The sequence below is a fragment of the Megalops cyprinoides genome, chromosome 18 (genome assembly GCF_013368585.1).
Source record: "Megalops cyprinoides isolate fMegCyp1 chromosome 18, fMegCyp1.pri, whole genome shotgun sequence".
NCBI lineage: Eukaryota > Metazoa > Chordata > Actinopteri > Elopiformes > Megalopidae > Megalops > Megalops cyprinoides.
This window is the reverse complement of record NC_050600.1, coordinates 18365503-18380778: the sequence shown is the minus strand read 5'-3', so window position 1 is coordinate 18380778 and position 15276 is coordinate 18365503. Positions and strand designations below refer to the sequence as shown.

Sequence of the window (15276 nt, the reverse complement as noted above, 5' to 3'; positions counted from 1 at the left end):
CAAAGTTGAGAGCTGAGTCACCGCATTACTGCAATAATTATAAATGTACAGCAAGCCACCATTTTCTGATTCTGTACTTTAGTAAGTACTGAGAAATAGAGCTGTCATTATTGAATTGCAAAGATGTCTTTAATTTAGTCTGAAAGGTTAGGATTACAGATGAAATTTGGCTAGAGAGATGCATGTTCTAATAATCCAATGGACCACAGCAGCATGGGAATTAGGTGCAAGATAACTAATTGTGTATGTGTAAGCCTTGGAGCCAGTCTCACTTCACTCATCTGCTGTGGTTTCTTCTTGGACCTCTTCCTTCCAAGCATTAATTTTGGATGCAGTTCATTCTTTAGAACTGGAAACTAAAATACTATAAAGCTTGGATGACTGTTCTTTTCAATTTAAATAGTTTACGGTGAAGTTCTCTTAAGTGGTCAGAGGTGGTGCCAGGAGAGAGTGATTTTTTTTTTCGACACACTCTTTGACTCACTCTTGCCACTTTCTCTCATGTAATATTAAGAAGGCCTTCTTAACAGTGTATTCTGCGCAACTCCTTTGGTCATTCCTCACCTTGACTCCTGTAGTTGTGTTATCACTGGCCTTCCCTCTTCCACGCAGCATCCTCCTCCACCCCTTCATTCTTCTGCTGCTTGGCACGTTTTACTTCCTCTCATTCTGCTGCATTGCTCCCCGACGCTGCTTGTCTTTACTTCAAACCCACGTTGTTTTCTCACCGCTGTGTTAACCGTTCTGCTCTTCCTTATAAGCAATGTGTCAGTTTCTTCGTACATTCCCTTTTGTACCCCTGAGAACATCCCTTACTGGCAGACCATTTCTTCCATCTTCTCGTTCCTCACAGTTCTACATCTAAGTTGTCTGATGAACTGTCCACCAACATCTTTTTACACACAGTAAAAATCTGTGGAAATAAAGAATGTGGGGCTCCTGCGTGGCTCAGTGAGCTAAGGAGCGCATTCAGAGTGCAGGCTGGCCCCCACAGTCTGCATTCAAGCCCAGTCCTATCATCAGCTGACAATGACTAGGAGCCCACAGTGGCTGGGGTAAGGGTCAGTTTGTTGGCAGGGTTTCCCCATCTTGCCCCCCTACCACTCCATGAGCCACTCAGAACACATCAGTGGAGACACACCTCTCTACCAGTCATGTGTGCTTCACTGTGATGCATTGTGGGATTTGTAGTATTTAAGGTAGTTGCTGCATCGCAGGTGAATGAATTGGAGTATTGCACTGATATTCCTAGTGAGCCTGCACATGTGCCTAGTTTGTAATTGGCAAAACCAGGGAGAAAGAAGTGGCATTAATCAGTATGGTGTCAGCGGGCTATATTTCCTTTTTCAAATGTGTCTGCAAACTGGAAACTTGATTTCTAACTCCGTTCAGTTTTCTTTTCTTTTTTTTTCAGATTATCATACAGTATGAGTCTTCAAAGCAGTTACAGGTGACTTCTGTTAAGTGATTGATAATTACAAAATGAAAGCAACTGCATTCTTGCACATTTGTTCTCCTCTTCTTGTCTGGTCTCTAGAATGCACTGTGAAGCCATCCTTTGTCCATCTTTCTAACAAAAACGAGCAAAAGGCCACACTGGCTAGCAGGTAGCACACAGCTGCAAGGGACATGAATTTAAAAATCCTTACAGTAAGACACAAACCACCTTAGCGTACAAATAGTAGAGTGGATCTGTATAGTAGCTTACCTAAGCATTGTGTGGCAGTGTGGCACAGAGCCTGTCATTATATGTGTGACAGATAATGTAGGGGAGACTGGTGTCATGTGCAGCCTGCCTGAATGAGAACAGGATCTCCAAATGTAATTTTCTTCAATCTTGAGATGAAAAGATGAGCAGTGGTGCATTCTGGGTACCATATTATGGTTAGGTTGCCCGAAGTTTGTTATGAACTGCAGTACAAAAGGATTTCAAATGAGTTTGTCAGCAACATCACATCTGATGTTGTGGCATTTGGTAGTGGGAGGCAACCAGGGTCAGATCCTGAAGTTCGGTTACATGCTGTTTAAATAATCGGTTCTGTTGTGCAAACTCTAGGAGTGTGACATGCAGTTGTCTCAGTTGAGAAAAGGTTAGATCAGGCTATATCAGTTCTCAGCAAACCTCAAATAAAAATGTATCAGGGGACACAAAGAGCTTTAATCTGACACCAAGATCATGACTTCATCTTTTGTAGAACAAAATTTCTTACAGGTAGCAGAAAAGAATTGCAAAAAAGACCTCAGCCATGCCTAAAAATGCTTTAGATACGTATGAGACATTTTGCACAAATTTGAATATCCACAGGACAAATGCATATGCCAAATTTCTTCAAAACCTAAGAGGACCATAACAAAGTCAGTGTCATTTCACATGCAATGACCCAACAATAACAGGGCAGGGACGTACAACCTAAACCTGGGTTCCTTCATATCAACAATGACCCTAGCATCTTTTTATGTAACTTTTGGGCCAATGCATCAGAGGTATGTCTGTTAAATAATTGCTTTGTGCACATAGGTAACCATCATTCCCATGCCATCGGACTGTGACCTCCTTTTAAAAGTGCCAGCATTCTTCGACTGCCAGTGCCTCTGGGGTCACATGACTGTAATATATAAGTACTTTTGAATGCATTCTATTGTAATATCTCCATGATTGATTTCTGTGGGCATGGAGTTTGCCATTTTTAGTCGTGCATGAACAGGATTTTAGAGAAAAACAACCAAAGCTGTGCTAGATAGTTTTGGTTCCTGCTTTATCACATGATCCTAAAAGGAGGTGCTGCACAAGGTACCCACAATTTCTGAAGAAGTGGTACCACGTACTGCTTGTAATTTGAAGGTTTGTGTTCAGGTATAAGGAAACACTTGTACCCAACCATACCTGGCAGTGTTTGGCTACCTTTGACGTTAATTAAAAAAATTAATAGAAACCACTCGTGCTCATAATTTGGAGTATCAGCATCAGAATGGCATCAGAACAAGCAGAGTACTCTGAGTATTCAGTGGCACTGAGTCATGATGCACTACAAGGATTCTTATTCCTGTAATGCTTTCATCTCACCTGGTTGTGGTTGATGTCCCCTACTATTCCTATCCACTCTGTCCCCCTATTTCCTTTCAAAATCAAAGCTGGAATTCACCTTTTATTGGATCAGTGTGGCTTAAGGTAGTTGATAAATTAAAATTATATATCAGTAAAAGCAGCCTTCACATTTAAGAGACAATGCCTTCCTGGAAATCCCATTGTTAACCAGATTGTTCGAAATTGAATCTTATTTTCTTATAATTGTCAAGTTTTGTCAAAAAGATACATTACTGAACAAAGGCTAACGTATTATTTTACAAAAAAAAGGTTAGATAAATATGGGATTAGGCCAGATCTTCATAAAATATTAATATTGTGTAAATGTCCATTTAAGTGTACTTGCACACCGAGTACTGCGTATTTGGTGTCGAGACATGTAGTTTGTGACCATTCAGAAATGGTAGAACAGCAAGCCACCATGTACATGCTTAAGGGATGAAATAAAAAGGTCCTTGTGCATTCACTAAATGAAAACAACAAAGTAAATAAGAAAGACAGCACAACCAACTTTCTCTCCAGTCTTTCTCTTATAGTAAATTTGAGTTTGTGTCATTAAAAAACTTAATAATTTAAGTCGTAAACATAGGTTGTTGTCTACATCATTTACATCATCGTAAATCCGGGATGGCCTGTCTCAGATATGGTGGTTAACAGCATTACCTCAGATGGCACTATGATGGAAATACTAATGGTGCTACTACTACTGTACTACTACTAATAATAACAACAGGAATAGTAGTAAAAAGTAGCATAGAACTGTAAGATAACTTTTTGTAAGTTATCACAATCTTTTTTATGTGCCTTGCAAAAATTTTGCAGGTATGCTGCTCAAAACTGTCAACATGTCAAATCTTGATAGATAAGAATATGTGTTTACAGTATTGTTTTTATTGTTTTTAGCTTATTATAGCTTTTGTATGTGACTCACAATTTTCAGTTAGGCAAGTTTTTTGGTGTTTTTTTTTTTTTTTTTTGGTTATGAAATGTAGTCACATAAACAGAATTGTGAAATGAGAGGGTTTTGAACCAAATGTTTTTAATCCGGTGTAACAATGGTAATGTGTTAACATACACATTAGAAAGTCTGTCATAATGATGTAGGGTATGACTGTCCTATTTTTTCTCTTCTATGATGAGATATAATTGTAATATTGTCTTGAAAATTAGAGTGTAATAGAGTAATCTCTGCTCAGTATTCAATACCATACATTTCTCAAGAGTCAATTTGTCATTCCCTTGCGCATGTTACATTATTAAATAGAACTAATCAGCAAATAAGCCTCCTATATTTTTTCCATTTTTGAACAATAAATTAAAAGTCTAGTTGTCATACATTACAGGCTGTTTTTACTTGCCTACTCAACAGGGAGTGTTATTGACATCATCCATTTTTTGCCGCTAATTAAGATTTGTTTTGTTCAAGAACAAACTGTTCATACCTGTGCTACCACACTGCTTATTAGAAGCTTTAAATGTGTTTGTTTTCAATATGAAATCCATCTTTGTTGAAAGGTTACAGTAAAGAAGGAAAATAAAGTGTTGCGTGTGATTTTGTTTGTGGGTTATTTAAGTAACCCTCAACAGAAATGGTAGTTGTTTAGCTGTGGTTCCTTCCTGTGTACAGCCAGTTCTCCACCCCCCTTTTCTACAGACGGTGCGATGTGACCTGTTTGTGTGTCTCTCCATTAGTGAATTCAGGTAGTGTGTAGCTCTCCCTGTTCCTGCAAAACTTAGCAATAATGAATTCATAAGGTATTGGTCAATTACAAGGCAATAATAAAACTATTTACTGCTGTAGCTACAAGCTTTTTTTCTTTGATTAAAAAGAAGTCTTTGCATAATAAATAATGTTTGCGAAAAATAGACAACATAAACTTAAATCACACAGGGAAATTAATCTTGTTTGGTCTTATTTCAACAATTTTGTAATGAAGTTTCTATTTCTCTTTCAAGATATTGATTTTTTGGCAGTTCAGTCTTTAAAATAATGTTGTGTGAAATGGGGTATATTAAGCTTCCATTCTTGCCTGTGAATTTTTGTAAATGTCTCCATCTTTGCTATAGGCTGGTATAATCCTAGTTTGGATTAGACAAAATTAATATACAGTGCCAGGGAAGCACACACAATACAGCTGGCACCAGCATAACCAACATAATAAAAGGCTCATAGTAAGATTATTGTCCTCACCAGGCTTCACTGATTATCTGTTCCTCCATAACATCTTAAAAGGCGATACCTGAATTGACAGTATTGAGACCCTGTGCAACATGCAGTATGTGGTCTCTATTACATGTTTTAATATGTTTATACTTATAAATATGTATTTCTTACCCCCCATGTAAACCTGATTTTACTCTTTCTCTTTAGTTTTACTTTATTTTTTGCTACTGTAAAACATCTGTGTTTAATGTCTGCACATTTTGCCTCAAAGGTCGTAGTAAAAGATAGGAATGCTAACCTTTGCAGAATTTTCTTGCTACAAGCTTGCCTATCCATTTAGCCGGCAACTCGTTTTCCCACCTGAGAACTCTCCTCCATAAAAGCTGATTTTATACAAGAGTAATAAGAAAGCTAATAGAAGTTTTGTAAATGGGTCTGTACACAAATCCCATGGTTCCAGCCTATTGCAGTCATATAACTCATTTTTTCTAGTAAGAAAAATTTACGATATAGGCCCCCTTCAAAATGAGGGGAACTTGCCCTCTGATCCATGTTATCAGGTAGCGCTTGTGGTAAATATAGCCATATGAACTTTTGAACTTAGCAATTAAAAATATTTTGTATTGAAACTCAACTTAAGCAATGCAGGTTTAAAGTCGCTTGCCCCAAAAAGTCCAACAGTAGTCACAGCTCCACATAGTCTTCCTCACAAAGCTATATAAATCATTTAAACAGTCCTGGAAAGGGTGCTGGTTATGAGTCCTAGTCCTAGAAAAGAAGCCATATTATGACTCAAGGGTAATTTTAATCATCTTAATAGAAAACATGGGTTTCTGTGTCATCAAATATTATGCAACGTGAACATTAAATCATAAAGTTGTATCCAGTGATGTTCAGTATGCATCAGAAATTCTTGGTTTTGGCAGCTTTCATTGAATTAACATAGTGCTGTATTTTACAAAACATCTATTGTTATGTGCTTTGGATAAATATCATACAGTTTCTTCAATCTGTGAAGACATCCTCCAACCCCTTAGTTATGCTTAGTGTAAGAAAAACAGGCATTGCAATATCATCCGCAGTGTTTTACTATCAAGGTAATATCTCTTATTTGCAGAGAGAGCAGAGTGTGTCTCCATACAGGATGCTTGGGCTGAACAGCTGTAAATCATCCCGTGTAATGTCTCGTATTTGCATACCGCGAAGAGGCTTTTTTCATGCTTCATGCGCTGATGTCTTAGGCACTAAGTGCTTTATAGGGAAGTGTCTCGCCACCATTTGCATTAGCAGTCTGTACCGGTAACATTAACAGATGTGTTGGCACAGGTTGGACTGCGGCCCATTATTGCGCTGCTTGTCAGAAACCATTAGCCAATGATCTTTGATTAATGTTGTAAGTGATTTTAGCCGTAGCATTAGGGGGATGGCTTCACGGAGGGAAAGGTTGTCTCCGCCGTTGTTTTTTTAACCAATCTGACAAAGCGCGATGCATTTGTCTTTTAAGTGCGTTCCTGTTTATTTCCCCGTTTTACATGAATATCCACTATGGAAGGAAATCGCCAGCCCTCTCGTCCTCATTACTCAGTCTGCTGTGAAGATGAGGGAATTACTCATTTACTCTGAAGGTAGAGGAGGTATAACATTGTCATACCCTCTCAAGCCACAGTATTCATCCATCTGTTCATAACAAAGATAAACGAGGCTTATAATAGAGCCAAAGGCCTCTATTCAGTCTAACTGCTATGCTCTTTGTCCATTTGTGTAATGAATTCACAAGTGTGGGCCTTTTTTTCCAATTTACAAAGCATTTTTATTCATTTCAGCAAATACCAAACTAATGGCGGTTTTCAAGTATCGTAAAAAGTCATACTTTCTTAAACATTTGGCAGTCCAATTCAGTCTAACTACATTGCTATCAACCACATTTAACTGGCTTTGCTGGAATAGCTTTGTGCTTTATCTGTATTGGTGGGATCTACTTCGCCTCATCATGCCACTAGGTGTGATCACCAGTGGCTGTAACATCAGGTCAGTATCTAAGAGACACTTCCTGCAGGATGTATCGCTTGAAACAATCCAACATGATACAGACATATAGAAATATGTTCAAACATGTAGCCATATTACAGGATGGCCTCTGAATTTGAATTTTAAGTGGGACAAAACCAACCAAACGTTGTTGCAGTTGAGTAACTGTAATTAACTTCAGCATAAATACTTCCCAAGTTAACAGCAGTGAAAAAAAGAAAATTTGTTCAGTGACACATACACTTAAAAATATCAACTGAAATTTTTATCTGAAAACAAAACATGTTTTTTTTTAATAAACAGCTCAGTGTACAACATACAGGCTAAAGAGGTGCTGAAGAATAATGTGAGAGATGAAGTTGCATTATGCATTCATTAGCTTTGCAGACACCCTTCTGAAGGGTGACTTCCCTAGTAGGTCTACATATTACACATCTATGCTGCTGGATGTTTACTGAAGCAATTCTGGTTAGGTACCTTGCTCAAGGGTACAACAGTAGCACTTCACCTGGGAATTGAACCTGTAATCTTTTAGGGGTACCACCCCAGCTCCTTAACCACTGCACCGTACTGACACCCCCATCAGTCACCATTCAGCCAGTGTAAGGTCCACCTCAGTCTGTGGTTATTAGGTATTCATATGTTCTTCTTGTCAGTTTGTTGATCACACAACCTTATCCAGGGTGACTTGCGTAGTTTTAATGGGTCTCCATTCAGATGGCTGGATATTTCCTGAGGAAGGCCACATTTCTGTCTTTCTCAAAGGTGCATATGATAGTTGTTGATATGCTGTAGATATTTGATTGTTGCCACACTCTGAACACCTGTGTGCTAGTAGTCATGTTGCCAGTGTTGTGTTCTTGTGCTTTGCTTGAGAAGAGGGTCCTTGTGACTAACGGTTGTCATTTTTGTGAATGAATACAAGTCATAAATAGGTATTGATCATAGATAACAAGTAACTATATGTACATTGAGTTGAGTTTGGTATAACTTATCCCAGTTAATTCCCAGACATCCCAGGTAATAACAGGGCTCTTGCCACTGCTCTGAGCGTCTTGCTGTGTGTGTGTGTATTTGTGTATCTTAGATTCATTATGCTTCTTCATGGTAAAAGTTAGATTGTTAACATTTAAAAAAAAAACAAACTCCAAAGTTACATGTTAGAAAAAGGTAGTTGAAGTTAGCAGATTAGACTGACACTGTAATTAATTGTTTTAGATGTTGTGATGGAAAAAAGTGAGGTGAGGTAAGAAGTTGTCTTGACTGTCCTGATTTTTCCCTTATGTTTCTTCTCCACAGTATTTGAATATGTATATGGACATTTCCACTGTATTGGGAGATGATGAAAGTCTGGGAAAAGCCTACGAGGCAATAGCAAAATCTCTAGAAAGGTGAGGAGTTTAACCCTTTTTTTGTTTTACTCTGAGGTTGTTTCCATTGGAAAGTTCTCATGTTGCTGGCTAATGAATTGTTAATACAATTTATTTATCATGCGGGCTGTGTTTCTAAAATGCCTGCTCCCAGCTGCCACAAAACATTTCACAATAATGGCACGTGTGAACTGTCAGCAACAAGATGTCAAGCCTCCTGTAAAGACTGACATAATGACAATGGCACTTTGCTCTATAAAGAATATGTATTTGTTATACCTGTATTCATTTGTTTTCTAGATATCGATCTGAAATCTGTAGCTAAATATCATCAGAAACAAAACTCAAATGTGTCGCTGATAGCGTTAAACACACAATCAGTGCCTGCATGTTCCCATTTAAGGGCTAATGTGACACATCGCCAGCTGTTTCACAATCACCTTTGGCTTCAGTGGATCAATAGCAGCCTTGATCTAAGATGAAATGCTATGTTTAAACTGAATAAGATTTTCCACTTGTTGGACTATGCTTTCATCTTATTCCCCATTTTTTTTCCCCTTCACACTTAGATTTTCCTTATATACAATTAAACGCCCCAGTAAGCTTCGCGTTTTCATTAAATTGGACCTGCAGGTCTTATATGAAATTTCCCAAAAATGACCACAGAAATAATTACATGGGTAGTGTTTACATTAATTCATGAAATGGAGGCAGCATTTTAGATTTCCACCTGTCACCGATCCCATTTGCTGTATTAGGAGCAGCCCAGGCCCACAAACATGGAGGCACAATCGCTTAGCCCCAGAGTGGGCTGTTCTATCCCTGCTCTATTTGATTTCTCCACTCTGAGCAAATGATTAAGTTTTCATGCAATTGGTTCAACCAAAATCTATGTTCACTCAACCACATCCTTTATTGATTACTTCTAGTGCAAACACTAGGCCAAGTGTGATATACATAATTGGACAGTTGTCAAGGGAGGGAGGGTGTTAAGCGTCCTGTCCTCCCAGTTGGAAATTGGAAACACCTTGATTCACAAATAGTCCACACTATCTCAGTCTCGGTGTCTGAACCCAGGCATTCTGCTCTCTCACCAGATATTTATCTCTAAACCCCTCAGCCAGACGACGTACAGCCCGCTTAAATACCAAACACTCACACAGCCTTTCTCATTTGTTTCATTTACAACTCACTCCCTGTTAGATTTTGTGATCATTAGGATGTAGCTATGGTAGTAGACTCTTTCACCTATTGTAGACCTATGTATTTAAACATGTCTGTTTTTGATTTAAAAGAAATCATAAATATGGACTTGCTTTATAGTTCCTTTATATGCATCCAGATATGTGTGTATATTGTTTTGTAATATTTATTTTGCCTGATCGCATGCTTAAATAATAGCAGGTGTGGATTTCCCCACAAACAAACATTTACTAAATGCGGTGCATTGCTTTGTTTTCCCATGCTTTCAGTGAGGGGAAACTTGCTGAGACAGTTGAGTACCTGGAGAAGTTTGTGGAGGTGTCTCAGGATGACGGCCTCCATCACAACCTACAGGAGGCCTGCATGTGCCTGGGAATCTTTTTCTCCTCCAGGGTAAGAGCTCTCACCAACTGACATGCAAGTAAAGCTGTAAAGCACACCATTGGTAAACAAGGATGCAGCATGCTGTACTTCTGTGCTAATTGCTGCATGCACGTGAATTTGGGTTAGGCTTGCCTGTGTTTGAAATGGTTAATCGTAATATTCCCATGCGAATTTGATCACATTTCTCCTCATATGCCCCGCATTATTGATGCACAGCTTGAGGCCTTTTAAGCAGCTTTTCTCTCTTAACACTGATAGCTTTGTTGGTTTCACAAGACTCGTTAGTCTTCACATTTAAATTTCCTCATAAGGATACTATATATGTGAATGTTTAAATATTTCATAAAAGAAACACTTTGTGCTTTTTAGCATATCAGATTTGCTGAGAATTTTGAGTTACAAGTATATATATTTTTGTATTAATGTGTTTTAGGCGATTAGCTTTTTTTCAAATATTTAGTTCAGATTTTCATGCAACTGGAGCAGTGTCATTAGCAGTTGAATAGCTGATGCATCTAGGAGTTATAATTTGCCTATTGAGAGGAAGTGAGTGTATTACACAAAAGGAATCGATCGTCCATGTAATTAAGACAATTATGGATGGGGGGGAATCAGAAGCAGTGCTCTCTCACTTTTCACTTTGGAAGCATAATAATAAAGAAAAACAGCATGCTGTGAACCAGAGGATCCATATGATTCTGTGATGAATAATGCGATAGCTTGATTCTGTTTGCGTTCTGGTAATGAAAAACTAACATGTGGCCAAAGGTCAGAAACTGCCAAACCTCTCACCTTCCATGCGGAGCTTAATGTTAGTTCACCCCGGCTCCTCGGATTATGGATTCCACCAAAGTGACAGCAGGGTAAAGAAAAAAATGTGATATCTATATAAACTCACGTTCCAGTGTTGACTCACTGGTATATAAACAGAAGCACCCAACCTGGAATTTCAGGCTCCTTCTCTACCTCTTTGTTCCTATTTGAAGGAATTCCCAGTACGCCGAAGATTACTGCCCTATTTTTGTTAGTCAGGCAATCAAACAATGTTTTCTGTGTAACCCCTGAATTACCCCTGGGCTTTCACATTACAAAAACATCCACTTAAGGTGCAGGGAGCGCTCCTGTTGCACAATGCAAATATACCGGCACAGAGGAGTGCGGAGTGCCTCTTCTTTCCTAGGCCAAATCATCCATTCTTAATGCTTTTGCCGCTCTGATTCATTTCCCGAGCAGGGTCAATACGACAGAGGCTGTGGGTACTTCGAGCGGGCCTACGAGATCGCCCGGAAGAGGAGCGACGCGGGGCCGCTGCAGAAGGCTCAGGTGTACCTGGGCCACACCAGAGCCTGCGCGGTGATGGCGGCGTACAGCGGTCACGTCGCCGCAGCCGGACCTGTCGATACGCGCAAGCTGCTGGCATGGAAGGAGAGCCGAAATGACACGTTCAGCGAAGCGGACAGTAAGTCATTGGTCAGGGAACACATTAGTGCTGCTCAGCTTCTTAATGGCCGAACCTCTTTTTTGTTTTGCTTTTGTTGGGTTTTTTTTTTTTGGCTTGCACTTATATTATGTTTTTGTTTGATATAATGATCACAGAGGTTTTTCCTCCACGTTCCTTTTTGACAGATACTTTGACGAAATAACAGTCGAGGCCGTAATTCTGAAGAAGCTTGAACCTTTGATCATTTGTTTAGAATTGGTGTCTTTTACAGTGTCTCCCCTAGAAAATTTGGTCAGAAGCAAGAGATTAAAATGCTGCATATGCAGTTAATCAGCATCCTCTCACTATTTCTCAGCATGTCATATTGAAATGCTGCGTATTCTATTCAGTTCTACTGCTTGCTTACCATTTATGAGGCCTTTCACATGTACCAACATGTTTTGAATGTGCCTCTGTATTGACGCTGTATTGAGTATGCAGATACTGGGGCTGCTGGGTAACTCAAGTGAATCGGACACATCTGATTGCTTGGCCTCTCCTGAAAAGATGGATTTACACATGAATGCTACAGGAGACACGGTCTAGGCAGGAGGTTCTGTAGTCCACAGTCCTTGTGGTAGGAGGCAATTCGCATTCAAGATCATCTAAAAACCCCACAGAAAGATGGAACTGTGTGAGGAGCACACTCTCAGGGTTCTGATCTCTCTGCTCATTTCCACAATACCAATGAATTACTGTAAAAATACGGTTTTGCATCAGAAGACAATAGGTAATTGTTTTGAATATTTTCAGGATTCACAGATATCCTGTGAATTAGCTTGTTACGATACTCCACAATAATGAAATTGGTACAAAGATATCTGAAAGTGCACACTGTGTAATCTTACGGTTGCCAACATTCATCCTTGGCTGCATAGGGATGAAGCATAGGATAGCAGCCTTGCAGTGGTCTGCACACAAAAAAATAACACAGGATTTTGCTGCAGTTTCCTTAGTCTTCAGTTTTGGCAGTCCCATTTTTCAGCAAAGCATGTGATCTGCTGTTAGTGTGTTGACCACTTGGGCGAATTAATTATTCTGAGTAGCTTGTTTGTATGTTGGGAACTGTAGTTCAATACAGAAAATATGTGGTGTATCTTGAGGGCAACAGATAGATAGTATTTGTCTAACATGAACAGTACGGAACTAAATGAATATGTCACACATTTTTCAGTCCTAAATGATACAATAGCAGGTGAGTTTCTAGAATCCAAACTGGCTTTCTTTTGTGATAGGTCCTTTTAGCATGCCACCCCACTGGAAATCCTACAATGCTGACGGCAGAATCATAAAAAAATCAGTCAATCAAATTATACTCAATATATCATTTTAAAGCTAATAAGTAATATTTTTCGCCAGTTTTGTGATTTTTGTACAATGCGTCTTAATATTGTATTTTATGCTCTTTTTTATTTATATGAAGACCTTGCTTTGCTATGAACATTTATGGACGCTGCTACTTTAAAACAAAAAAGATATACCCGTTGTTTAGTGACCTACATTTTGTTAAAGGCATCAGCACAATGATTAAAGACATGCTATGTTGTCGATAGCTAGTCATTTCAACAGTAATGTTAAAAGTAGTGGAGGCACTGGACGTGTGCATCCTGTATAAGGCGGTGGAAAGAGACTATGAAGCACCGGTACATTTCTCATGATGGGTACAAACCACTGTTTTTCTTCTCGCAGATCTTTTAATTTTTGGTTAAAAAAAAAAAAAAAAACCTAGACATTTTCATTATGAATTTAATATATAGCTGCCATCTACTGGTCGGAGTTCAGAATGCAACGTCAGTGTTTAATCGTCAGAAAATGAAAATGAAATAGATTTTATTTAGATAGACTGGGCAAAAATATGAACAGCGCATGATCAATTTTAAAACTGACGCGTTAATAACTTGTATCCCTTTCCGATATTAATCTAATTTATTTCCCTATCCGCTGCTTGAGATTGATAAACAGTCCAGGAATAAACAAACCAGCAATTTTGTCTGGTGTAACAGCTGCAAGATTTCCGATGGAGACAGTGGAACACGGAGACCCAAACGGAGGTGCTTTTAGTTGCCAGTGCTTTTGGAGCTGTCTGCAGCCGCCTGCACGGCTTCTCCTGCTGGCTGTGCAGCAATTCCTAGGTGTAGGTGTTCAGTCCTCACCCTGTGTCAAATACAATCACAGAGGATCCAGTTATTAGAACTGGCACCTCTAAGAAATGACTCTGCCTATCAGAAAATCAAGAGTTATGATGTACTTTGTCTGAAGCAATATTCAGCAGAGCTCTGCCCTGAATCTCTGAGTAGTCCTAGCTAATGACTTGTAGCCTACGAATTCTTAGGACTCTCAGGTGGCCTACACCAACCAGTTTCTGCACAATGATGAAAAGCCTGAGATAAAATAAACTGACAGGAGCTAGTCATTGCAAGGAGCAAGCTGTACCCCAGCAGCTGAGACCCACAGAGTCCTGCTTTTTTTTTTTTCTTCCTCTATTCTTTTTTTTTCTTCTTCTTTTTTTAAAGGAGGCACTCACTGCAGTCAGCAGTGATTTGCAAACACGAGACAACGTGCCAGCTGGTGACCAGTGGGGGGTGGGGGTGATTATCAATTGTTGCCTAATTAAAGGCCATTCCCTCCTATTTTTCAGACCATAAGCACAAAACACTCTCGGCCCCTCCCTCGCTCTTGCACATGACATTACACTTCAATCAATACGCTCTCACTGGCTGGCTGCCTCAGTGTTTCCAGATTAACACATTGCACTTCAGGGATGGACTGTTGAGGATCTGACAAATTAGACATTTTAACTAATCAAATGATACAGGTTGGTAAACGGGAGAAAGAAAAACAGGTTTGCGGAAGCTGTGAAAAAAAGGGAGCATTGTTTTTATCATCATCCTAAATAGTTAAGTCTTGCCGGTGAAATTGGCATACACAATAGGGGTTGTTTTTCTTTACCTATTGGAAAGATTTTGGTAGGTGTGAGAATTTCCCTGCACAGCTCTTAACAGCTGGGTGAACCTTTCAGCATGAATGCAAGAGTTTCAGACAGCCCCTTCTCAGCGTGAGAGCACCTGCTCCAAAATCTCTGCACAAACAAGTGTAGAAACATTATGTGGAAATAGATAGTATGACAAAGATTGTGATGATATACATGTATGTTAGTGTGCACAATGAATTTATTATTCCTGGATTTAGTTGTTTGTTAATAATTATCATTAGTGATTTTATTAACTATAATTCTTAAAATTAGCATATACACATATATTGTATGTATAATATTGTCATATATATAATTCTATGCAATAGAAAATTGATTTGATGGAGTTTTTTTACCCATACGTTTAGTATTTTGTGCATAATACAAAATTTAGTGTGTGTTGTACAATAACCACTTTGACATGATGATATGAAAGAGTGATACACTTATATTTTAAAATTCTGATGCAGTATACATTTTATACATTATTTACAAACCAAGTGTACATATGCAGTATATTGCATTTTTGTCCAATAATTTATGTGTACAATTTAGTGATTTTGATTTGATAGGGTCTGTACTTTGATCTGA

General features: G+C 38.8%; 1 protein-coding gene across 1 annotated transcript in view; it reads left to right on the top strand.

The window, feature by feature from the left end:
* Positions 1-15276, top strand: part of ttc29 (tetratricopeptide repeat domain 29) — a 72043-nt gene that overhangs the window by 45138 nt on the left and 11629 nt on the right. The window contains exons 9-11 of the mRNA XM_036551875.1: positions 8577-8668; positions 10120-10243; positions 11468-11693. Coding sequence (XP_036407768.1) covers positions 8577-8668; positions 10120-10243; positions 11468-11693 — 442 coding nt within the window. The remainder of the gene's footprint in view (positions 1-8576; positions 8669-10119; positions 10244-11467; positions 11694-15276) is intronic.